This window comes from Ceratotherium simum, chromosome 2, assembly GCF_057802395.1.
Source record: "Ceratotherium simum simum isolate JZ-2026a chromosome 2, ASM5780239v1, whole genome shotgun sequence".
In the NCBI taxonomy this organism is placed as follows: Eukaryota; Metazoa; Chordata; class Mammalia; order Perissodactyla; family Rhinocerotidae; genus Ceratotherium; species Ceratotherium simum.
The window spans coordinates 35,432,819-35,460,382 of NC_141901.1; the positions used below are offsets into that span (position 1 = coordinate 35,432,819).

The 27,564-nt window shown below is 41.5% G+C and overlaps 1 protein-coding gene across 1 annotated transcript; it reads left to right on the top strand.

The window, feature by feature from the left end:
• The first annotated feature begins 210 nt into the window (after positions 1–210).
• Positions 211–27,564, top strand: SLAMF6 (SLAM family member 6). Its single transcript, XM_014797029.2, has 8 exons — positions 211–315; positions 16,433–16,756; positions 21,602–21,865; positions 22,331–22,447; positions 22,768–22,806; positions 23,824–23,906; positions 25,530–25,604; positions 25,953–27,564. Exons 1-8 carry the CDS (start codon positions 267–269, stop codon positions 25,998–26,000), a joined length of 999 nt encoding a protein of 332 aa, XP_014652515.2. The 5' UTR covers positions 211–266; the 3' UTR covers positions 26,001–27,564.

The window sequence follows — 27,564 nt, forward strand, 5'->3', positions numbered from 1 at the left end:
TACAAAAAAATGAAAAAAAGTGTACAAATAGAAAACGAAAACTCCAATTCATATTGCACACTTAAGATCTTTGTACTTTGCTCAGAAAAACATACATAGAATAATAAAAAAATAAAATAAGGACTGTAAAGAGGGAGGAAGGAGGTCTCACCACGCCTTTGAGAGGAAGGGGAAGTCTCAGTAAGAACACTTTCAATTTATGGCAAAAAACAGCAAGAACGCTGCCTGCCTTGAGGTCTCCAGCACCAGTCGCCACTGCGGAGAGCATGATCCGGCTGTTCCAGTCTCTCACGCTTGTCTTCTGCCTTGCTCCAGGTAAATGCCGAAGCGGATCCATGTAGTCACAGAGTGACTCCCTGGTTTTATGCAGCTTGCTCAATCTAAATTACCTATATAGAGGTGTCTGTCTGTCTCTCTGGCAAGGGACCGGATGGGGCTCACAGTGGTGCCCAATAAACTGCCACCTCCTCTCAACTTAGAATGATAAAGGCCTGAGATGCTTCAGAATTAGCAACTTCAAATCTTTCTCCATTAAGGGAATTATCTGCTGGGGCACGGGAAATGAGCTTTTCTAAGATAAGACTTTTTGGGGTTTATGACCAGCATGTTGTAGTATAAACAGATTAGGAAAATAATCTTATCAAAGCAGCTACTATCTTGCTGTGTAACCTCAGGTAGGTTACTTCTTCTTCCAGATTCTCACTCTTCTCATCTAAAATATTGAAAATCTTTGGTTCAGTTTAGCCAAAACTTCTGAACCCAACTAAAACACTAGGAATAGTCCTCTTGGATTTTGCTTACTATAAAAAATAAAAAAGAGTTCTCCAGCTCGCCCTTCCTCTGAGGCAAATCAGGGGCTGGCTAGTCCAGCAGTACTTTATATGGCAGAGAGAAGGGAATTAGCTGATCCTGCCTGCTTCTTGTTCCCTGCTGTCGTTATGTGGAAAACATGTCATGTTTGGAGAACCACAGGTGGTCCACTGAGGCCAAAGTAGAGGATTCAGGGACAGATAGGGCAGGAGACGAGATAGGAAAGGTAGCCCAGGAATAGCCTTGGGTAGCAGATACAAATAGCTAATATTCATTGAGTGCTCATTCTGTTCCAGGCACTGAGCCAAATGCTGTACACGTGTTGTATACATAAGCCTCATGACAGTCCTATGAGACTGTACTATTATTGTTCCCATTTCTAAATGAGGAACAAAGACAATTAAATAACTTGCCCAAATTTCATTAGCCACCAAGTGGCGAGTTCTTACAACACTTCTAAAAAACTGACAGTTGAACAAACAAGACAAGAGGAAGAAGGACAGAAGCAAGAGTCACCATAGATGTAAAATTAACTAGATTAACTGGCAATGGGAGGGAGTGGAAGGGAGTGGAACCGGCAGTGGAAGGGAGAATTCGTTAAGTCATCCAATAAATATTCACTGAGTAGGTGAATAACTATTCATGTACTGGATGCCTGACACTGTTCAAATTTTGGGGAATACATTGTGAACAAAGCAGGCAAAAATTCCTGCCCTCATGAAGTTAACATTTTAGCAGGGAAGCTAAATAAGTGAAATAATATATTGGATAGTGATAAATGATAAGTAGGAAATAAATCAAGCAGAGAAAGGAGATATGAAGTATGGTGGGGGGCGGGCAGTGAAACTTCAGACAGGGTAGCCAAAGAAGATAACAAAATTGGAGGGAGGAGAGAGCAGCCATGGAGAGGAAGGTGAGTTCAATTTTGGACCTACTAATTTTAAGATATCACTGTGATATTGTTACCAAGCCCTAAGGGACCAGGGACCTGCAAGTGAGTCCTTTTGCCCGGAGCCGCTCAGGCCAATAAAACAAGACCAGGTCTGGAAGAGCAGAGCAGAAACTTTATTCATTCATCAATGAATGCAGGAGGCAGAGTTCATGCTCTAAAACACCTTCTACCTGAAGGGAAGGGAAGCAGAGTTCTTAGGGGAAGTGAAAGGGGAGGGGTCTCCCAGTCATTGCTCAGGGTGGGGGCGTTTGGGGTGTGTGTAGATCTTCCCTTCTTACACATGACACATTTTGCACACATTTCCTTTTGCACCTGGCATCTTTTGCACACGTTTCCCTTTGCACATGGCGCCCCATCGCCATCTTGGAACTGTCTCACTTGGATCTGTTCTGTGGTTTGGCCACCTAGCAATGTTCTGCCTTGGTTTCTATAAGCAAGCACAACTTAAAAACAAAGTATTAGACATGGAAAATGTTTCAGGACTTCTCTGGGTCACAAAATCCCTCCTTTGACTATGTCCTGCTCCTCATTCTTGAGGAGCAATGGACGAAGGCTCATCTTTTGTAACTACTTCCAGTTAGCCAGGGACATAATTATAGGGCCCAAAGAGGAGCAGAATTTACCCCTAGCAACTTTTAGATATGTTTGGTTGTCACCAGGTTGGAACCCCAACCTCTCATATCCCTGGGTTAATACCATTTGGATTTTAATAGATTCTAGTCTGTTGCTAACAAAGGAAATGAGACAGTCTAGGATGCAAGACCCAAAGAGTAGAAGGGGTAGAAGAAGTAGAATAGCCACCAGAGGCCCACAAAGGGTAGTAGAAACCAAGTCAGGCTGGGAAGATCTTGTTTAACCCCATTCCAAATCTGTTTTGTTAGCTCTGGTTGGCCTTTTTCGTTTAAGCAATTAGCCTTTTTGTAGCCTAGTGGTGCTTTAGATATAGGCACTCCAAGGGGAGCACAAGTCAGGGTGATGATAAGGATAGTTATGAGAGATGACAGAAGAAGGAGTCCCAGAACCTCCACAGGGGTGGGATGCCAGCCCACCAAGGACTTATCTTTGTGTCTCCAGAATAAGAGCATCAGGTCTGAGAGGGGCTCATAGGAGAAATCAGGATGGCTTGGAGTTTCCAAGTCTTCCAGTTCAGGGATTCTCTTGACTCAGGTATATTGCACCCGAGGGATGACTCCCTGTAATTTGAGGGCAGAGTGAGTGGTTAGAATCACCAGATAAGGCCTGTTCCACTTAGGAGTGAGCTGGTCCTGTGGGCTCCCAGTTTTCCATGTTTTTAGGTTTACCCAATCACTGGGCTGAAAGGGATGGAGGGCCAGGTCCATGGGGGCTTGGCAGGACCTGCCATATGCTGTGCGTGCCTTCACTCTTTCTTCTACCTGAAAGGCATACTCTAGTTGTTCTCATGTGCCTCCGGTATTCACCAATTGGCTTTTTTAATGGAAGAATTGGAGTGTTGCATGTCAATTTGCATGGCCTGATGAGGCCTTGATCAATCAAGTTCTTTATGACAGGGGCCATGCTGTTTAGGGCATCCTGTCTCAGAGCATATTGTTTAACATTTGGACACTTGTCCCCAAATTTCAGTTTGACAATCATAGAGTCCACTTGGACAGCATATCCCACTGTTCCTTGGGCCCAAACTCGGTAATTTGCCTCTAGTAATTCCATTGTCTCCCTTTAAATCGTTTGACTCAGTCCCTTTTGTCAGGAGCATTATCAGCTGGTGATCAAAGGCTAAGGAGACATTTGCTTCCAATTGGTCCCCTTTCAAATAAATGGAGACTCCTAATTATGTAATAGACCCCTACCCTGCAAAGGAATAAGGCATTCTGGCATGTATAGAAAGGAATGGGTTAACTGTTTTCCACCTAATTTGTAGCTTAAAGGTTTAATAACCCACTTGTTCTCTGGGGCCCCTGATACCCCCACTGTATTACTTCTCTGGCTAGTAAGTTTGGAGATTTGTATCCAGATATTTGAGGATACTAGACGAATTTAAGATCCAGTCCAGTTTACAGAGAGAAAACAGAAACTTCAAAGATAATAGAACTAGAATCTAATATCCACAATTGTGTATTATAGTTTCTACTGAAACATAACTTTTCTCTCTAAAATCATCTTCATTTTTTTGCCAAAGATAGCCAAATTAAGACTAATTGGTTTGTAAAATAAGTCTAGTTCCATTAAACTTGGCCCAATTATTTACATAAGTACAGCAAGAATAGCAATTGATCATATAGTCTCCTTTAAATCTGCTTTGCTGAAACTTTTCATAAGGAATCTCAGGTTGAGCTTTAAAGGCCTCTCACAGGAAAGCAAAGCCAAGGACTTGTCATCAGACTCCACCAGTTTTACCAATAGATTTGGATAGATTCCTCTCTTCTCTTGAGGTTCCCCAAAATATCCTGAGGTTGCTCGTCAGAAAAGTGACCTTCTTTACACACCTGCTAAGGTTGATGGAAACCCTGTAAACAAGACACCAGGCCAATATTTCCAAGTGGCTTTATTCCATAAAGTCCAATCTTTGTTCCTTAGCTGTCTTGTCATATCTGAGTCTGTATGTTTCTCTCAAATGTGACATTCCAGTCAAAGCTTTGGTAATATAACCAATGTTTCCAATTGTGTCCTGTTATAAGGAGGATAGATTCTTACTGAACTTATGCAGATAGCTATATTGCCATTACTAAGAGTTTCCAAATTCTAGATGGATCAGGTAGGGAGAAAAAGATAAATGTTTCAATTCTGCTTACAAAGGTATCATTTACCAAAGTGCTATAAGTCATAGTTAGCTTAAGAGAAAAGGGGTTCCTAAATCTGGAAAAACAAAACATTAAAAACTCAGCAATATTTCAAACAAAGTTATAAAAATTATAATCATCCTCATCATCCTCATCAGTTCATTCAGCCCTGTGTAATCAACTCTTGATCTTTTCTTAGCAGTTGCATGAAATCATCAGTTTCTCCATTAGAGTTCTGTAATTTCTTACCCAACTCAGTCTTATGATCTGAAAGTTTATCAGAAACCTGTATTCTAGAGTAAGTGTCAGGGTATTTTCCATGAATCTCTCTAAAGATGAAATATATTTGCAAAAGCATCAGAGTGAAACAATAACCATCTATAAATGACAAAGGACTTAAAAATGGCAATTGACAAGAATCTTAGTTATTTCTGTGACATATAACATTTTAAGATAATAAGTAGAATTAAAACTGACAACCGAGATCAGAATTTTAGGAATGTTATATAATTTTTTAAAACACTTATATCAATAGCATTTAGCAACATAATATCCTAGGTTCCCATGAAACAATGCTTAGTTATCCATTTAAACACGAGGACAATTAAAGATTTTCAGGCAAACGCAGAAAATTAAATAGCTATAAGAAAAACTTTATCACTTATGATTAAAGAACTGATAAAAACAATACAGGAAATCTATTTTGATGAAACATAAAATTCCTACCCTTCTGGTAGACTACTCAAAGGAAAAAACCTTTCACAATCTCTTTATCAAGAGAAGAATGAGAGTTCAAGAAAATTATCCCGTTAAGTGAAGGAGAAAAGACAAATTCTAATTTTGCACCAGCTAACTTTGGATATTAAAACTCTTTGACTAAATTAGATTTACTTCAATCTTAGCCAACTTAACCATGCACAAAACTCTTTTCTCAGGGTTCCTCTTCAACAAACCTTCTATAACTTTCTATTTACATTCAGAATTTGTCCCATGCTTTCTTTCTTCCCTCCCAGTACTTAGGGCAAATTTATCTTTCTTAACAAAACAAACAAAAATATTTCCATTATTTATACTTTCTTTACTGAAAACATATATCTTACTTTCCTTGAATTCAAAGATGTTTTCCTTATTAAATTTTAGTAGCTTTAATCGCATATTAGAATTTTTAACCCTTATAGACCTTAATATTTAGTGAAAACTGAGAAGAAAGCAATTATAAACTGTCTTTTACAATGGCATTCTGTGGCTTGGCAAGTTCATAAATGCCTCATAATTTCTAGAATCATGCTACTTCATAGTACAATCTTTTAATAAAATACAAGACATGTTTACTAATAGACTCAAACATATTTTAGTTTCTCTGTAATAAAAAGCCAAAAGTAGATAAACTTAAACATGTTTAGCAATAATGTTTCCATGTTTTATCTTATTAGAAAATAACCTAGGTAGTCACCGAATTTTTTATCATTTAATTTCACCTAGCAAAACTTCAAAGTTTCAAGTTACCAAAGAGATTTTGGAAGTTATTTTAAATACATATGCCACAACTCATAATTATTGTTTAAAAGTTTGCCCAAAAACTTTTATCTTTTTCACATCTATTTAGTTTATTTGTTCCTAATAATTATTTAGATTGCCTATAAAATTTCACAAGATATTAGCTATCATTTTAAGTTATTACTTTTGCAAATCAGTTTTATAACAGAGATAATATGACATTATTTGACTAATAAAGGCTGCACATCTACATCATATCTAATGCTGATAACTCTGAGGACACACCTATTTTAATCAAAGCAACAAACTTAACTAAAGTTTTACTTACCAAAGATTATTTCATATCACACTAACTTGAAAGACATTTGGGTAGTTTCTATTACATTTAGAAATAATTTATGGAAAGGTTTACTTTAAGCCAATTAAACAAAGCTCTTAAATTTGGCCATACCATCTAGAGGTAGAAAAATATCTGACATTTATAACATAGAGAGAGAGAGACACACACCCATAAACAGCAGACAGATACAAAAAAGATTTTGTAGCCTCTGTTTTAAAATTTTTCCTTAGATTTTGGGGCAAGGGTGCTTCCATAGCAGTCTGCATCTCCAAAAGCTTCTTTCCCTGTTGTTGTTTTTTCTTTCTTTCTTCCTTTCAGTCTTAGGAATCTGGGATGGTCTAGATAATAGCTCCTGGAGAGGTCACAAGTTTTTTAGATTAACAGGAAGGTTAGTTCTTATCAAAGGACTATTAGGTTTTAAATATAAGCTTCTAATTTGGCCAAATTTCTGATCACAAGTTACTAAATACTTTCAAATACCTTGTGAAGTTTCAGCTAGGACAAACACTATTCCTGATAGCATTAAACAACTTCATTAATTTTTATTATTTTTAGTTTCCCCTTGACTGTTTAAGGGTAGCGGTTTCCCAGAAAATCTCTCAGATTCTCGTTGACCCTGGGAGGAACTCATATTGGGTCCTCCTTCAAAGGTAGATTATGGGGGTGTCTGTAAAAGCAATGACTTAATAAGCGCACATCTTAAATGGTCTTACCTAATGGAACATTCTTTCTAATAGCCAATGTACAACTTTTGGAGGTTCAAAGGAGCCCCAAAATGGCCACTGTAATTTTAAATTATCCTGGCTTATCTTGATCCAAAGATCGTTTTCTTTTTGTGGTAAGGATCATCTTTATAGTTGTTTTTGAAGTGAATTTGACCATTTTAAAGCGAGATCTCCTTTACAATGCTTAATTAACATTGCTTGAAGGGTAGATTTATATGCCCTCACATATCAGGTGAGAGAAACGTTTCCCAGTGAGACACAATATTTATCCTTACAATATAAATTTAAAATACAATCAGGCATAAGAGATGTAATCACCTTTACATAAAGCCCATCATTCCTGGCTGGTCATGTTAGAAGATTAGAGCAAAGATAAACACAAAACAAAAACCCTGAACAGCTGTTCTTACTTCCTTCCCACCTCTAAACCTCCCACTGAGGCATCTTGGTGGTGAGGGTTAGGGACCCCCAACTGTGATTAGGCATCCCTGATCCCTCACCCAGTCCGTCCCTCGTGGACTGGTACCCATCCTCCAGAGAGGGGCTCCATTAAGGGACCAGTGAAACTGCTCCCAGAGAGGCTCCCTCGGTTCTTTCCTGGGGAGAAGCCCCTCTTCTCCCTCAGCCCTGCCTGCGTGCACATACCCTGTTCTGATGCTAAACCGAAGGTAGACTTTATATTGGCTCACAGGAGATCCCTCTTGACTCGACTCAAGTGGCGGACGACAAAGTCTAAGTGTGGTCTCAGGTGCTGTTTGGTAAGAGTCAGTGGGGAGAGTCCAGCGGCCAAGCACAGGGCAGAACATTCTTAATCTCCATCTCGTTCACAAGCCTCCAGCAGCATAGGTGAGCCAGCCCAGGATGTGCTACCACAGCCCATTGCTTCACCCATTGGGAACCAAGAGGCCAGAATCAAGGAGAGGAGCCAGCAACCATTTCAATCCCACAGAGTTGCCATATTTGTTACCAAGCTCTAAGGGACAGGGGACCCACAAGTCGATCCTTTTGCCTGGAGCCGCTTGCGCCAATAGAGGGAGACCGGGTTCGGAATAGCAGAGCAAAAACTTGATTCATTGATCAATGAATAGAGGAGGCAGAGCTCATGCTCTAAAACGCCTTCTCCCCAAGGAGGGGTAAGCAGGGTTCCACTGGGATGTAAAAGGGGAGAGGTCTCCAAGTCATCACTCAGGGCAGGGGCATTTGAGGCATGGGCAGATCTTCCCTTCTTGCACATGGCACCTTTTGCACATGTTTCCTTTTGCACATGGCACTTTTTGCACACGTTTCCCTTTGTGCACGGCACCCCATCACCCTCTCGGATCTTTCTGGTTTGGACTGGTTCTGTGGTTTGGCCACCTAGCAATATTCTGTCTTGGCTTCTATAAGCAAGCACAATTTTTAAAAACAAAGTATTAGACATGGAAAATGTTTTAGGGACTTCTCTGGGTGACAATATCCATGAGGAGATTTCCTGGAAGTAGCTGGAAATGTAGGACTATAGGTAGGGTGGAGGCTGGAGACTTGGAAGTCACGGCAAGAAATAATCAGTGAAGCTAAGGAGCAGAGTGGAAGAAGGGCAGAACCTTAGGAAATATGTATAAGATGTAAGAAGAAGAATTCATTTATATATTCAAGTGCCATTCCCTGACCTGGGAGCAGAGACCCATGTCTTTTCCTCACTTTGACCTCCTTGCAAAATTGAACCCATCTCTAGACTTAAATATTCTGAATGTTAAAATTCCCCTGACCGTGTGAAATATACACTATTCTTATTCCCACCTCAAGGAAGAGGAAATAAGCCACAGACACTTAAGTAACTTGCTTAATGTCACACAGCTGAGGGGAAGAGGGGACTCTGTGGGTGCTACAGAAAAAAAAAACATACTTGAATGTGTTTACAGGTGTTCTGAGGCCCAGGAGGAAAACAGCAATTGCCAAGGTTGGGAATCAGGGAGCCTGTCTCCAGAGTCTATGCTCATAACCACCTCACTACGTTACTTAGTTTACACATAGCTACATATTCACGTGCATGTGTATATGTAATTGCAACATGTGATGCTAGGAACAAAATAGGCAGGGACCATGGGAGAGAAAAACAAGAATATCTTATTTGGATGAGGTGATATGGAAAGAGTTTTCTGGAAAAGTAGCATCTCATCTGATATTTAAAGGGTATGAGAGGGCCGGCCCCGTGGCTTAGCGGTTAAGTGCGCGCACTCTGCTGCTGGCGGCACGGGTCCGGATCCCAGGCGTGCACGACGCAAAGCTTCTCCGGCCATGCTGATGCCGCATCCCACATACAGCAACTAGAGGGATGTGCAGCTATGACATACAACTATCTACTGGGGCTTTGGGGGAAAAATAAATAAATAAAATCTTTAAAAAAAAAAAAAAAGGGTATGGGAATCAAACAGGGGAGAAATCTGATGAAGAAGCCTTCTAGGCAGAGGGAATCACATGTGCAAAGGCCCTGGTGAAGGGAAGAAGAGTCTGGAGTGATCGAGCATGGGAAAGAAAACCACTGGGGCACAAATAAAATCAATCTTGAAAACAAGCATGAAGGAAGATGACTCATGCCAGCCTACATTCTTTCCAGTGGGTCCAACACCATAACTTGCTCCTTTTAGAAAATTTAGCTGAAAGGATAAACCATGTTGAGAGATAACGCCAATAGGTATAACTGAAATCAGGCATCACCATGCCCTGGAGAAAATGAATCTCAATTGTTTCTCCATTTAGTCTTTCTTAACGGGAACTTGTCCAACATTAATATGCATACGAATTACTAGGGAATCCTATTACAATGCTGAATCTGGGGTGGAGACTAAGATTCTGTATTGGTAACAAGCTCCCAGTAACCCCAATGCTGCTCCATGGACAACACTTTGAGTGGCAAGGCTCTAGATTTCATGGGACTTCAGTCATATCAAGGTTGGAAGGAGGGAAAAATAGGAACTAATTATTTGAGTGTGTTTTTAAGAAGCAGATACAGGTATTGATGTCCAGGAAAGAGCAGTGGTTGGAAATGTAGGCAGAGACGGTGATTGTGGGCTAGTCAAATGATTCTGAGGTTTTGAGCCAAAAACTTGCAGGTTCTTAAGATAAGAGACTGTAATCCACTGACTCTCCGTCCCCTGAGCAGCATTATCCACTTCTTACCAATCATCCACATCTTCGATGCTTCTTGTTTCTCACCGCAAGCAGAGAACTGTTTTACATTTTGTCATTATCCTCAAGGACAACTGTGTCTTTCCACCTGCCAGAACCTGTGGTCTGTTCCCACTGTGACCCCCAGACTTCCATGCCTCTAGGTTTTCAGTCTCTCACTCCAGATCCAGCCTCAGTCATGTCTCCATCCACACTCAGACTTATCTATCTTTTTTTAAGGTGAAAATCACAAAACATGAAATAATTTTAAAATGTACAACTCAGTGGCATTTAGTAAATTCACAATGTTGTGCAACCACCACTTCTATTACCCAAGACGTTTTCATCACCCCTAAAGAAAATCCTCCTCCCATTAAGCACTCACTTACCATTTCTCCCTCCCCGTCAGCCCCCAGCAAATACCAATCTGCTTTCTTTCTCTATGGGGTTATCCATACTGGACATTTCATATAAATGAAATCATACAATATGTGACTTTTCTGTCTGACTTCTTTCACTTAGTACAATGTTTTTGAGGTTCATTCTTGTCTTATCATGTATCAGTATTTCATTCCTTTTTATTGCTGAATAATATTCCATTCTATGTATGTAACACATTTTATTTATCCATTCATCTATTGATGAAAATTTGTGTCCTTTCCACCTTTTGGGTCTTGCAAATAGTGCTGCTATAAAGATCTGTGTGTAAGTATCTGTTACAGTACAGTACCTGTTTTCAATTCTTCTGGGTATACACCTAGGAATGGAATTACTGGATTATATAATTCTATGCTTACTTTTTTGATGAATCACTAAATAGTTTTCCACAAAGCCTACACAAGTTTATAGTCCCACCAGCAATGTGTAAGTGTTCTAATTTCTGCACATCCTTACCAACACTTATTTCCTGATTATTATTTTTTATCATTATTATTATCATCACCATCCTAGTAGATGTAAAGGTATCTCTTTAGGGAGAAATGGGAATCTCTCTTTAGGGAGAAAGGAGAAATGTCTATTCAAGTCCTTTGCCTGGTTTTAATTGGATTATTTTTCTTTTTGTTGTGGACCTGTAAGACTTCTTTAAATATTCTGAATACTAGACCCTTATCAAGTATTTGATTGACAAATATTTTCTCCCATTCTGTAGGTTGTCTTTTCATTTTCTTGATAATGTCCTTTGATGCACACAGGGTTTTAATTTTGGTGAAATCAAATCAATCTACTTTTTCTTGTGTTGCTCATGCTTTTGGTGTTGCATCTAAGAATCCATTGCTAAATCCAAGGTCATGAAGATTTACTCCTATGTTTCCTTCTAAGAGTTTTGTAATTTTTGCTCTCATATTTAGGTCATTGTAATATTTTGAGTTAATTTTTTTTTTTCAGTGAGGAAGATCAACCCTGAGCTAACATCCATGCCAATCCTCCTCTTTTTCTGAGGAAGCCCGGCCCTAAGCTAACATCTATTACCAATTCTCCTCCTTTTTATTTTTTTCTTCCCTTTTTCTCCCCAAAACCCCAGTAGATAGTTGTATGTCATAGTTGCACATCCTTCTAGTTGCTGTATGTGGGACCCCACCTCAGCATGGCCAGACAAGTGGTGCGACAGTGTGCACCCAGGGTCTGAACCCAGGCCGCCAGTAGTGGAGCACATGCACCTAACCGCTAAGCCACAGGACGAGCCCCTTGAGTCAATTTTTTGTGCAGGTGTGAGGTAGGGGTCCAACTTCACTCTTTTGTATGTGGATATCTAGCCGTCCCAGCACCATTTGTTGAAGCGACTGTTTTTTCCCCATGGAATGATCATGGCACTCTTGTCAAAAATTAATTCTCGATAAATGTGTGGATTTATTTATAGATTCTCCATTCAATTCCATATAGACATCTATATATCTATCTTTATGTGAGCACCAAGTGTTTTGATTACTATAGCTGTGTAAGTTTTGAAATTGGGAAGTGTAAGTCCTCCAACTTTGTTTTTCTTTTTCAGTATTGTTTTGACTATTAGGGGCCCCTTACAATTCCATATGAATTTGAAGATTGGCTTTTCCATTTCTGAAAAAAAAGTCATAAAAGTTATTGGAATTTTGGTAGAGATTGCATTAAATCTGTAGGTTGCTTTGGGTAGTATTGCCATCTTAATTTTAAGTCTTCCAATCCATGAACATAGGATATCTTTCCTTTTATTTAAGTATTTTTTTAATTTCTTTTAGAAACGTTTTATAGTTTTCAGTGTATAAATCTTGAATCTCCTTGGTTAAATTATTCCTAGATATTTTATTCTTTTGGATGCTATTGTAAATGGAATTGTCTTCTTAATTTCCTTTTCAGGTTGTTCATACCTAGTGTGTGGTAATACAACTGAATTTTGTATATTGATCTTCTATCCTGCAACCTTGCTGAACTTATTTATTGGCTCCGATGATTTGTGTGTGTGTGTGCACTCTTTAGTATTTTCTATCTGTAAGATCATGTCATCTATGAAGAGGAATAGTTCCATTTATTTTTTTCCAATAACAATAATTTTTATTTCTTTTTCTATCCTAATTGCTCTAGCTAGAACTTCCAGTACAATGTCAAATAGAAGTAGTGAAATCTGACATTGTTGTCTTTTTCTTATTATTAGGTGGAAGGCTTTCAGTCTTTCATCCTTGAATAGAATGTTAACTGTGGTTTTTTCAAAACACCTTTTATCGAGGTGAGGAAGTTCCCTTCTATTCCTAGAATCTTAATTGTGAAAGGGTACTGGATTTCGTTAAATAATTTTTCTGTATCAATTGAGATGATCATGTCTTTTTTCCTTCGTCCTATTGATGTGGTGTATTGCATTGATTAATTTTCATATGTTGAACCCCCTTTGCATTCCTGGCATAAATTCCATTTGGTCACAGTGTATAATCCTTTTAACATGCCGCTGGATTCAGTTTGTTAGTATTTTGTTGAGGATTTTTGCATCAATATTCATAAGGGATATTGGTCTATAGTTTTCTTTTTTGTGTGTTGTCTTTGGATTTGGTATCAGGGTAATGCTGGCCTCAAAAGATGAATTAAATGTTTTCTTCTCTTCTATTTTTGGAAAACGTTTAAGAAGGATTGGTGTTGATTATTCTTTAATAATTGGTAGAATTCACCAGTGAATCCATCTAGTGCTGGGCTTTGCTTTGCTAGGAGGCTTTTGATTACTGATAAAATATCTTTACTTGCTATAGGTCCTCTCAGATTTCCTATTTCTTCTCAAGTAAGTCTTGGTAATTTGTTTGTTTCTAGGAATTTGTCTATTTCATCTAGGTTACTTAATTTGTTGTCATACAGTTATTCATAGCATTCTCTTATAATCCCTTTTTATTTCTATAAGGTCTGTAGTAATGTCCACTCTTTCATTTCTAATTTTAGTAATTTGAGTCATCTCTATTTTTTTCTTAATTATCTAGATAAATGTATGTCAACTTTGTTGATCTTTTCAAAGAATCACGTTTTGGTTTTGTTGACTTTCTCTATTGGTTGTCTAGTCTCTAGCTTGATTATTTCCACTCAAATGTTTGGTATTTCCTTCCTTCTGGGCCTTGAGATTATTTTGCTCTCCTTTTTCTAGTTCCTTAGGGTATAAATTTAGGTTATTAATTTGAGATTTTTCTTCTTTTGTACTGTCATTTACAGCCATAAATTTCCCTCTGAGCACTGCTTTCGTTGCATCCTGTAAGTTTGGGTATGTTGTACTTTCATTTTCACTAGGCCTTCTCAAGATTCTGCCCTGTTTCTTTTCTCTTCTCTATTAAATCTCTTGAGAAATCATCCCCTACCCTGCTTCTGAACTTGTTTCCTACTGAGCTGAAATAGTCTACTGCAGTCACATGCTGCATAACCATGTTTCGGCCAGTGACACATCACATATATGACAGTAGTCCCATACGATAGTACCCCGTAGCCTAGGTGAATAGTAGGCTATACCATCTAGATTTGTGTAAGTACACGCTAAGATGTTCACACAGCAACAAAATCCCCTAACAATGCATTTCTCAGAATGTATCTCCATGGTTAAGCAACACAGGACTGTGTATCCCTCTTTCCTACAGACAGGCCTAAGTCAGTTCCCTAGGTTAGAAATACCAAAGTTTCTCTGACTTTTGTCTCTTTTTCAAAATCAGCTCAATCCTATCATTCCCTCTCCTTCCTGCTTTCTTTATACCTTCCCATTTCTCAAAAATACTCCATGTTTCTTAATTCCTTCCCAAAAAATGTTGTTCTGGTAATCATTCAAGACACAGCACATTCTAATCTCACTCTACTTAGCACTCACTGAGTTCCCTGGGCCAGGTTCTGGGGCATAACCAGCTGACTAAGACATCATTCATGTTCCCAGAAGCATGTCATCCAATGGATGAAAGATGTAAGCATATCTCAAATGTCTGCTGACTCAACATCCTCATTAGAGGATGGGCAGGACCTCAGCACCACCCCCTTGCTCCAAGTAGTTCCCCAATGACTTACAAAGGTCCCCAAAGGGATGCTTCCTATGGGCCCCCAAAGCAGCCTCCAGTCGCAGTTATGTGGCGTCCTCCCAATTCTTAACCTCCTCTTCTGGTTGTAGTCCACCACATCCGCTGCCAGCAGAGCCACTTAGAGGAGACCTTAATGTCCTGTCTACCCTGAGAACATCAATATCCATGCCAAGGATGCTGGCCCAGGACATTCCCAAAACATCAGTGCTGATTCCAGGCAGAGTAGAGAAAAGGGCCTCCTTGTGCCCCATGGGACACACCATATCACTTGAGCCCCAAAGCACCTCAGCTTGTGTCCAAAGTCTCACAGAGGGGCTTTTGAACATTTTCAGTAACTTATGAACTCTTCCCTAAGCATAGTGGCTCAAATCTTTTTTGTTCTTACACCTGGAAGAAACTACTTCTATCATCCCCTTCTCTTCCTTCTACTACCTTCTCCTCTTCTCCGACCACAAACTCCTTTCTCCTCTCCCTGTACCAATGCAAAACTCTCACAAACATAAGCAGAGTGAAACAGGGTAAAGGATAAATAGGAGCTCACCAGGTGGAAAGGGGGGGAAGGGCGTTTCAGGCAAAGGGAACAACTGAGCAAAGGAAAAGCAAGACATTCTTGGAAGAATCCTAAATAATCCAGCAATGAATAACCTCTTGTTTCTATTCAAAACCCTGCTACAATGTTACCTCCTCTGTGGAGTGTTCCCAGACAACCCCCAACTCTCCCCAGCCCATCATTCTCACCATTTGTGCTCACTATTTGTATTGAGAACATACTTCTCTGAATTCAACATTTATTGAGCTAGAGATTGTGCCAAGTACTAGGAATACAGAGATAATAAGTATAATCCCTACCTTCAAGATTATGAAAAAGAGAGGAAAATAATCTCATACTTATAACAAAGAGAAAGAAGGCCTAGATATCTACTGCACAGGGTGCAATTAATGCTACAAGGGTAGTGTGGGGGCAAGCTCTATCCTAGGTCAATGCGTAACTCATTGCACTGTAACTACTGGTTTACCTGTCAGGCTCCTCTACCACATGGTGAACCCAGGGGACTGACATGTGTTATTCGTATTTGTATTCCCAGTCTTCAGACCGGAAACTGGTACATAAAAGCGTTCTAGTAAATATGGTCTGAATGCCATGATTTCTAAGGCATTACTCACTCAATTGGCATAGAACTAAGCAAATAGAATGAATGACTTGTTAAATAAATGAAGAATTGCAATCTATAAAAACAAAGAAACTTTAAAGGAATGTGCTAGGCATGGGAGGAACAGTTCCTGGGAGTCCTTGGGCCACAGGGTATGCCCAGAGGCATTGGTCCTTAATATCCTGGATAGAGAACCTCCAAAAGAAGGAACGGAGATATGTTCACCCACTCAACAAATATTCATTGGATGCCTACTATGTGCCAAGCACTGTTCAAGAGTATTCACAGCAAGGAACAAGACAGACAAAAATCCTTGCTTTCATGGAGTTTGTATTCTTAGTGGAAGGGAGAGAGAATAAAAAAACAAATTTGCAAATTATAAAGTGTGCCTCTGTGATTGTCCATTTTAACCCTTTGTCTAACCCTTTCTCTCTTCATCATATCTCTGAGCTTCAGTATCAGAGGGCTCTAACAGATTGGCAGTTAGAGGGAAAGTGTGCAGGGAGTGGGGGGAGGGCTGGGGGAGTTATAGCAGTTTCCCTTCTGTGTTTACAGGGAACATAGTTTCACAGAACGGCTCAACCACTTTAATGGTGGATGGGATTCTGGAGGAGTCAGTAACTCTTCCCCTGAAGATTCCTGCAAGAGAGGAGATCAACTCCATCACCTGGCTTCACAACGGAACGTCTATCATCTTCATACAGCCAAATGAAGAACGAATCATGGTGACTGCTCCAAAACGGAAAGATAGACTGAAGGTCATGCAGTTCTCCTCCTTGCAGCTCAGCAACCTGACGATGGCAGACGCAGGATCTTACTGCGCCCAGATAGTCACGAATACCTCCTCAGTGTTTTCCAGTTACACCCTGAGGATCTTCAGTGAGTCAAAGCATGAGGTTTAATTATGTGTGGACTAAAAAATATTACATATTTCAATTCTATGTGACTGCAAGTGTGCACTATAGCCCAGTGGTAAAGAGTATGGCATTTGGAGTCAGACCGAGGTCCAGCACGGTAAAGCACCTCAATGTCATTACACGGCCAGTTAGTGACAGAGCTGAGAATAGAATCTAAGTCTTGTGACTTCCGGCCCAGAATCACCTCACTCCCCCTCACACAATAAAATGGTCCCTTTCAACCAGAAAGATAGCGGAAGTAATGGAAGTGAAACATCTATGATTCTGTTACCATGTGCATTACATGTATCTGTCATGTAATCCTCACAAAAGCTCCATGATGTAGGTACTAGCCTTACCCCTGAGACATAGTGTCACTCACAGCAACCTGCCTACAGTCATAGCGATGGTAAGTGGCAGAGCTTCCCGCATAACTACCTGGCATGATATCTCCCTTTACACAAAAGCTAGTCGGACCTGTTGGAGTGATCCGTGTACAGAACAGTGGTCTACCTAGAAAGTGCTCTATAAGGATGAGCTGCTAAAGAGAAATGTCTTTTCTATCAAAGTTACTTCATTTCTAACAATATTTTACCCAGACAGCTCATGTTCTCAACATAAAATTATAGAAACTACAATGAGACACTTGATGAATCTATATCAGAAAAAAACTCCTTCTAGCAATCAGTGATGTTCAGAGATAGCATGAATGGCCTTAAGATCACTTAGCAGGAATGTCGTACAAGAGACTCAAGCATTAAGTTGGCAACCTTAAAGGCCACTGAGAGTCTATCATTCTTATCTACTAGAGAACTTGCAGTGTCTAAAAAATTCATCCAGAGTCCTTTGAATTAAGATGTGGTATCCAAAAAAGCACTGTTAAAATAAAATGTCACCAAAAATAGGTTATAAGCTAACCTTTAGTATCCCCTGAATATTTCGCAGATTCACATGTTACATTAGTCAAACACATGTCCCTGAAAGTATAGGACACAGAACAGGTAAATGTGATGGGGAAGCGAGGATGTCTGGGAAAGGGAGTCCAACTAAAGGGGCAAAATCACCCTGGGACAGTGTATTGGTTTCCTGAGGCGGCCAAAACAAATACCACGAAGTTGGTGACTTAAAACAATAGAAATTTTATTCTCTGACAGTTCTGGAGACCAGAAGTCCAAAATCAAGGTGTGAGCAGGGCTACGTTCCCTCTGGAGACCCTAGAGGACTATCTGTTCTTTGCCTCTTCCAGCTTCTTCTTGCTGCTGGCATTCCTTGCGGTTCCTTGGCCTGGGAATGCATCACTGCAATCTCTGCCTCCATGGTCACATTGTCTCCTCCTCTTGTCCATGTTTTTTCCTCTTCTATCTCAAATATCTCTGCTTTTCTCTTATAAGGACACTTGTCATTGGATTTAGGGCCCACCTAGATAATCCAAGATCATCTCCTCATCTAACTTAATTATGTCTGCAAAGACCCTTTTTCCAAATAAGATTCTGGGAATTAGGACATGGATATATCTTTTTTGAGGTCATCATTCAACTGCTTAGAGGCAGAATCACTCTGGGTAACCAATGATCATCAAGGCAGTGCTAGGACCCTGGAGAGAAGAGAGACACACCCAGTGGAAAGTCTGAGAACAGACCACACACCAGACTCCATCACACTAGTTGAGACAATTTTCTTCTGCCCCTATTTAGAAGATGAGGCATAACTACTTTTGCAACCACCACACTCCTAAGGCTCAATGCCAATCCTTTCTGAGACCCTTTTGGAGTGCATCTCTTTCAAAGGCACATACACAAAGAGATGTGTGGCTACACCAACATGTTTTACAATAGTGCAAAGAAATTTCACAGTATGAACTATATAGGTTCTATAAAACCTTGACCAATTACTCTGTATGTACTGGGCTAGGGATGGCAAAGATTTGATCTTATAAGCCAATATCAATTAATTGGGAGTAACTGCCTAGAGTTCAGTGTTAAGAAAGATGTTGAAGCTTAAGTTTACTCATTGAGTCAACAATATTTGTTGACCATTGGCAATGTACAAGACACTGTTCTAGGCATTTGGAATACATCAGTGAGCAAAACAGACAAAGATCCCTGCCCTCACGGAGCTGACATTCTGGGTGGAAAATAGGGAGAGGTAATAAACAATACACATAACATATAAAGAAATGACACAGTATGTAAGAAAGCCATGAGTGCTATGGAGAAAAGAGCGATTAGGACAGCATAAGGAGCATCAGGAGTGCCAGGGAGCAGGGGTCAGTTTTATTTATTTTTTTTTTTTTAAGATTTTTTTTTTTATTATTTATTTATTTTCTCCCTCCAAAGCCCCAGTAGATAGTTGCATGTCATAGCTGCACATCCCTCCAGTCGCTGTATGTGGGACTCGGCCTCAGGATGGACGGAGAAGTGGTGCCTCGGTGCGCGCCCGGGATCCGAACCCCGGGCCACCAGCATCGGAGCGCACGCACTTAACCACCAAGCCACGAGGCTGGCCCAGGGGTCAGTTTTAAATGGAGTGGTCATAATAGGCCTCATTGAAAGGATGACATTTGAGCCAAGACCTGTTGGAGGTGAGGGAGTGAGCCGTGCAGATATCTGAATGAAGAGCCATCTAACACAGGCATTCCCCTGTGCCTGGCATGCTCAAGGAACATCAAAGAGGTCAAACATCAAGAAGCAGAGTTAGGGAGAGAGTAATAGGAAATGAGGTCAGTAAAGAAATAGGGGACCACATCATGTAAGGCTCTGAAAGCCAACACAAGGACTTTGGCATCTACTCTCCATGAGACTGAGAACTTTCAGAGGGTTTTGCAGAGAAGTAATATGATTTGACTTATTTGTTTAAAGGATCCCTTTGGCTGCTCTGTTGAGAATAGACTTTAAGGGACAAGGGTGCGGGGCTGGCCCCATGGCTTAGCGGTTAAGTGCGCGTGCTCCGCTACTGGCCGCCCGGATTCGGATCCCGGGCGCGCACCCACGCACCGCTTGCCCGGCCATGCTGAGGCGGCATCCCACATACAGCGACTAGAAGAATGTGCAACTATGACGTACAACTATCTACTGGGCCTTGGGGAGAGAAAGGGGAAAAAAAGGAGGAGGATTGGCAATAGATGTTGGCTCAGGGCCAGTCTTCCTCAGCAAAAAGAGGAGGATTGGCATGGATGTTAGCTCAGGGTTGATCTTCCTCACAAAAAAAAAAAAAAAGGAGGGGACAAAGGTGGAAACTAATGTGCCAATTAAGAGGCCATTTCAACAGTCCAAGCAAGAGATGATGCTGGCTTGCACCAAGGTGGTTGTAGTGGAGGTAGTGAGAAGTGGTTGGGTTCTGGATAGATTATGAAAGTAAAGCCACCAGGATTTCCTGATGTGGCAATTTGAGATGAAGAAACGAGTCGATGACTCCAGGGCTTTTGGCCTGACAAACTGGAAGGATGCAGTTGTTATCAACTAAGGTGGGGAAGGCTGCAGACTAAGCAGGTTTTGGAGAGAAAAACAGAAACCCTTTTGAACATGTTGAATTTTTGATACACATTATATCCAAGCAGAAATGTCAAGTAGGCAGTTATATACTCATTAAATGGAAAAAGATAGCAAGATAGATTTTTGAGGTCAACCATAGACATAGTTTGAGGGAGATGTGACATTCATGCCAAATGTTTGCCATTGCTGTGGCAGGCACTATCTTATTTAATCACCCTAATTACCTAAGAAGTAGGTATTATTGCACAGTTTTACAGATGAGGAAACTGAAGCTTGGAGAGGTTAAAAATTTATCCATGGTCATGTAGCCAGTAAATGACAAAGCCATGATTCTAACCCAGGTCTTCCTAACTCCAAATCCAACACTCTCACCGTGACATGAAAGCTCTGTTCTAGCAAGATATGTTCCACCATCTCTACTTCGTTAACTAAGCTTAAAGCATTACTCAGTCTTTTTTAGTCAGACAGTTGGAGTCATTCCATTCTTTATTGGGTCATCTTTACTTCAACCCTCAGGCCGAGTCTAGGTCAGCAGCCTTTTCTGTACTGCTTCCAGGTCCCAGTGATTCACAGCTACTTACATCTTACTAGGCAATATTCTCTGGTCTCTGCTCTCAGAAATTTCTGCATCACGTCTTCTCAAATGTCTGAATATATTGCACGTCTTTGATCCCTGGAATTTCTTGCTCTCAGCTTCTTCACGTCTTCTTTCTCTAATACTTTGGTTCTCAGTATTTCTCTTTCTTGCTAGCTGACATTCTGCATCAGGATCTCTTTGTCATCATTGGAGCCAGCATCAGATACAATGAGGACCAGGATTCCCACAGATTTTGGGGAAGTGTGGTCCCCCAAGGAAGTTAAGCTTCCATCTTCCACCCTAGCTAAAGAATTCTGATGATGGAGGAAACAGGGCTCTTGTGCCTTGTCTTCTGGTTTCTGACCTGGCTAAAGTAGGGCTGGCCCTCAGCTTAGTCTCCAAATTGTCTTTACACAAGGGACAGTGAAGAAGGGCTAGAAAAGATCTCCGGAATAAACTAGGTCCAGAAAAGGAAAGTGACCACCCCAAAATTATCCAACTAGTTGGCGGCAACCCTAGTCTTTCCCTTCCCACTTCTCCCACTAGCTATTCTGTCTCATACCTATGTCCCTCATCATTTGGTCACCCCAGATAGTGATCTCATCAATTATGCAATACAAGAAGTTATTTACAGAGTATACAAACCATAACATACAGCAGAGTGTCAGGTGGAATACAGAAACATTGAGGTGGATGTTTCTCACAGAGGGCTGAGCCGAGCCTTTTGCCCTTAATCTGGACCTTTTTTTTTTGCACACAGCACGACTGAGGAACTTACAAGTTGCCAGTCACACTCAACTGTCAGGGAATGGGACTTGTGAGATCCACCTGACCTGCACTGTGGAGAATCCGAATGACAACGTCTTATTCAAGTGGCGGATCTCAGGAAACACATCTCTAAATGAAACAAACCTCACTACCTCCTGGGACCCCAAAAATTCCAGTGAACAGAACTACACCTGCATAGCTGAGAATCTTGTCAGCAATTTATCGTTTTCTGTCTCTGCTCAGAGTCTATGCGAAGGTAACAGTCTGTTTCAGGTCTCTCTCAGAGCCTTGACCAGCTGTGGGGTGTGGCCTGTCCCTCACACCCTACATGATTCCCAAAACAGCAGCCCATCGGGAGGCAGCCAAAGGATGCTGGTAGAGGACAGACGCTCTCTGGAGCTCTGTGCTTCTCCCTAGCCCCAGAGGTCTCTCCTTCCTCCCTCCTTCACCCCCAACTCCTCTTCTAGCCCACTCAGCCCAAGAGCAAAGTCCTTGGGAAGGCAGGATTTCTTCCTCCCCCTGGTTTTACCAGGCTCCACCCTGCCATGTCTGCCACATGGGACTCCCACTCCCAGAAAGCCTGCCCAGAGCCCCAGAGCCTCTGGGTATAGATGAACCCACGCAGCCCCCAAAGCTGGCCTGGGAGACGCTCAGTGGTGGCTCTGAGAAAAACACTCTGGGCCTCATTTGACATATCTCAAGTGCAACTTTTTTTTTTCAGGTTTTTTTAGTGCGAAAAATCAACCTCTGGATACCAAATGGATTATACTTGTAATTTTGATTCCTTTGGCATGCATAGTCATCCCTGTGTACTTATTTGTTCGGAAGAAAAAAACAGGCAGGTTTTCTTTCTTCCTACTTGTCTCTTCTCCAGGTTTCCAAAGACTTAGAGTCTGGGGCCTCCCTTTACCCCTTGTGGAAGAGGGAGGATGCAAACCCTGGCTCGGCTAGTCCACTGGGACCCCCGGGACACACTTGCTAATCTCCTGAGGAAGGTGTCCCACTGGGAAATGAAGGAGCCAGCCTCATGGCCTGCCTGCCCTTCCCTTTTGGGTCCCCTCCCACCACATCCTCTAGTGGGACACCTATGGGGGTGGGGAGTGGAAGGCCTCTCTCACGACAGTCACAAGTTTCTATTTCCCTGATTTTGTTTTTCAGGTTTCTTTAATTCCTCTACTCAGCAAGCCCAGAGTGCTGGTGAGCTTGCAGACTCTTAACTTCCAATCATAAAACAGATGGCAATAGCTGAATGGAAGAAGAAGGGGGAGGGTCAGAGGGTTGGATAAAGATGAGGAGGGAGTCAGAATGTCATTACTTAGATGGACTAGGTGGTGCAAAGGGGACTGCAGGGTCCCTTACAAGCATGTAAAATGGTCACTCACACAACATCTTGGAGTGGGATTAGGGTCATTCCCCACCCTACTCATGGGAAACTAAATGCCAGTGAAAGGGCTCATGGCCTGTCCATTATCACCCAGCAAGTCCAGGGTGGGGACAGGATTAGAGCACCAAAGGCCCGGGGACAAACTGCCTGACCCCATGACTCTCCTCAGCAAGGGTTCAGGCACTCAGTAGAGAGAGTCAAAAGAGAAAATGTGAGATAGAGACAGGAGCACAGGCTCTGGACTCAGATTGGCATTAGGTCTCATTTCATGAGCGAGCGATATATGATATCATGTGTAGAGGACAGGGCGTGAGGTTTGGAGTCAGAAGGCATGCATTCAAGTTTTTGTTTGATCACTTACTGTGTGACTTTGTGCCCAGTCAGTTGAACTTTCTGAGCCTCCAGTTCCTCATCTCTAACATAATCAAACCTAATGTAAGGGCCTCTGAAAAGTTTAACAGTATGATATATGTGAAATAACTAATTCCATTATGCTCACCAATGAGGTTCTCTAGCTCTTGTGTAGGCAGTGCTATTTGGTCCAGGAGCTTCCTATCCCATATGTGTATCCAGAGGGAGACTCTGAAGCTTTAGGGCAGCACAAGACCATGTCCCCCCAAGAGATGAGGTCAGAAATAGATCACATGGCTGAGAATGTTCTGGTTCAACCCAGAACGCCAAAGACTGTCAAAAATGAATGAACCCTGAGGAAGGGGAATGCCTTGAACAACTGCCTTTTTGGGGCCAGAAAGTGCCCTGGGGTAGGCAAGGTCCTGGGGGAGCAGATCAAAAGTCCTTCTGCCACTGACTGTGCCTTCCTGTGTTAACAGCAGAGACCAGGACGAATTTAGAGTACGATTCAGTCTCTCCAGGGAACACTGTGTATGCTCAGGTCACCACTCATCCAACCAGGGTGAGTCCTTTCAGCTTTATACTCTATCATTGTCATTACTTTTACAGTCTTTATTCACTAACTTGTCACCACAATCATCTGACTAATCTAAATGATGTACACCATTGAGAAGAGGAGACGGCAGTGACGGGAGCTGCAAAGTTATGTGCAGAAACTTTCTAGCCCCCACTGCTCTCACCCCAATGGAATGTTTACTTATACCCTGCTTTACACTATTCTCTAACTACTTAATGCATCGGTAAATCTTGTCCCTTCAGCTGAATTATAAGCTGCCTGAAAGTGAAAATTGTCTTCCTCTCTCTTCCCCTACGTCTTAACACGATGCTCACTAAATACTTGCTGAATGGATCAGAGTTCAATTAAGTTTGAGAGTTTCCAAAGGGTACAATTCTGTAACAGGGGGAATCTCACCCTGGTTGTCAGGGAAATAGGGGAGCTAAAAAGCAGTCTTTCAAGTTGGGAAGAGGGGCGAGAATTTGCAACCCCTCCACAGTAGAAGACAGACACTAAAGGCAAGAGCAGCCCTCAATCCTCCCCTCCCCTCTAGCAATGTAACAGGATGGCCTTGGTCAGGCATCAGGAACTCCCCTGCCATGCATCAGCAATTCCCCACCACCCCAAAATAAAGCACCTGCAGGTGGGCACATTTCTAATAACACCATACATCCTGGGTGGCCAGTCTTCTGAAAAATAAGCCAAGACAACTTGGCATTCCCCAACTGATGGAAAGCAATGGTCTAGCTAGAAATCTTGGATTTCCCCAAGCAAATCTCCCCTCACACAGCCCCTCCCAGGCGTTTGCAAAGTAGGCTTCTCGAAGGGAGGGAACAAGAGAGGGTACTCTCAATTATTCAGATATTTTTATTGCCTTTCCAATTTCCTCTTGAAGACAAGATGAATCACTCTTAACAAACCAAGAAACTAGTCTCCAGAAAATTTAACTTTTCTTTAGCAAAAAAATTGTACTTTGGAGAGTTTCAGAGGTCTTGATAATACCCTAAATTTCCTTAATTAATTTTAAATGTCAAAACCTGTAAGCATGGGTGACTTCTGCTGTTATCGCTTACTTTGTATTCCAAGCAGAGCCATTCTTAAGACCAGGTGTCCCTCCTACTCTACCAGTTCCCCACACTTGAGGAGAACCCAATGACATGATGACTAGGCAGTTAGAATCACAGGGACAAAATGGAGCAGGCAATACCTCTAGTTATAGCTAGTTAAGATCTGAGACAAAAGATGTAATATAATAACCATCTAGAATATAAGTTAGTTCTTAGAAATGAACGGAGGAGAGTACAGATGGATGCAGGACAAGAATGCTTCCTTTCCTTCACACCATCTGCCAACAAGGTCATCCTTATGTCTCTCTCTGGTTTTTGGGCCCACTGATTTGCTGGGATGTTGTGCTTCTGTTTGGGGCTCAGGAAATGCCACTAAACTTTCACAAGTTTGAGAGCTGGTAGTGTTTGGTCTCCAGCTCCTCTTGCTAAACACTCCATAGCCTTCCTCCTGAAGAACTTGGACATCATCCCTCTTTTGTCACACTATGTTTCCTGAGAATATGAACAGGCATGAGTGTCTCTTTGTCTGTGTGAGCCAAAAGGGTATGATTATTTTTGACAGAAAACGAAAATCTCAACACCTACAGAAAACAAAGAGTCCTCCACAATTTACTCCACAATTCAACAGCCAGAAGAGGTAAGCTCATAATTTCCCCCGTTCTTAACATTCTTACCTCTCTCCTCAGACCTATAACTTTTCAAATAAAATGCATAAGACCTATATAATTTTACTGATGCACAAATAGCAGCAGGATACAGAAAGTCTCAGGACATGACCAAAACATATCCAAGAAGGTATCTTGTATTAGGATCATCACACACAACTGAGTTTTCAGCCTATTTGTTTTTTAATTTAATCCTGCCTTGTGCTGTCAATGTCCCTATCTGCCTGATAGTACTCTCCAGACCTCCTCTGTAGCCATGAGGGGTTGCCCGAGGCTCTGGTCCATATTAACCTACTTTATTTTCCTCTTTTTCCCATTAGAGTAAACCCCTTTCCTCGAGATCAACTGCCCTTAATGATGTCGTCTAAGTGGCGGAAAGGTCTCAAAGGAATTCAGGAATGACATATCTTCTCCTGTTCCTATGGGAGATAACAGAGCTTGGTTTCTGCCTGGCAGAAGAATTTGAACATCTAGGATTATCACTTCCAGTCATTCATATTTGAACCTGCTTACCTAGGTCAAACATCTAAGGAACAACATCATTTCCATCATGTGATCCAAATAACATTTTCTAATCTGCTCCAGGCCAAAATATGCTTCAAATAACATGCCTGGATATTGACTTTCTTTTTGGTAACTAAGCAAATGGAATTATGATTGACAGAGAGTTTATAATCCAGAAGACACCACTTCTCTCCTTTTAGAAAGCAGCAGGATTGTGACTCACTGAGAAAGAGTAGAGTGTGTTGGTTATGTGTGATGTCTCTGGAGTTGGACAGGTCCGTGCTTAATTCTCATACATCGTTTACTAGACACACCTCCTGGGACCTACCTAACCACTTGGAGCTTTGGTTTCCTAGGCTGAAAAAGGAGGCTGGTAATACATCAGCCATGTTGCACGAACCAGGAACCCATGTTATTCCTGACTTCAGCTTTGCTGTCCCCAGGCCCTTTGGAGTCAATCTCCAAATAAATATCTTTGACCTATCCACTTCTCTCCAAATCTTGAACCACAATCCTATATCCAACTATCATCATCTCTAACCTGGAATGCTGCAACACAGTCCGAACAACTCTCTCCAACTTTTGCTCTTGTTTCCCTCCCATCCATTCTCCACAAGACAGCCAGAGTAATTTTTTTTTTCCTGAGGAAGATTCATCCTGAGCTGACATCTGTTGCCAATCCTCCTTTTTTTGCTTGAGGAAGGTTCACCCTGAGCTAACATCTGTGCCAGTCTTCCTCTATTTCGTATGTGGGTCGCAGCCACAGCATGGCTGGTGAGTGGTTTATGTCCGCGCCCAGGAACCGAACCTGCGAACCAAGGCCACCAAAGCAGAGCACGCCGAACTTAACCACTAGGCCGTGGGGCCGGCCCCCCAGTGTCGTATTTTTAATATATATCAGATCTTTCACTTGTCTGCTTAAAACCCTGCAAGACTTCCCAGTGCACTCAGAATGAAACAGTCTCCGTGGCCCTGGATGATCTGGCCCATCTCCAGCCTCAGCTATTATCACTCTCCCCCAACTCTCTCTATTTAGCCTCCCTGATCTTCTTTCAGCTCTTCTATTAGAGAAAAGAGTTCTCTATGTTACAGTTATTTACATCTGCCCCAAGGCCCTTCCTCTGCCTGCCTGGCTCCTGCTTATTCTTTAGGTCTCAGCTTACGTATGTCACCTTCTAAGACAGACAGACCTCAGACCACTCTATCTGAAGTGGATCCCCCTATTGTTCTGTTACATCTTCCATGTCATTTATCACGTCATTAAATATTTATTTTTATTTGTTTAATTCTGTTTCTCCTATACTGTAAGCTTTCCAGGAGCAGGAACCATGATGATTTTGTTTATCACTGTATCCCTAGCACCTGGCACAGTATCAAGCATGTAACAAATGTTCAATAAATATTTTTTAATAGTAAATGAATATGTAA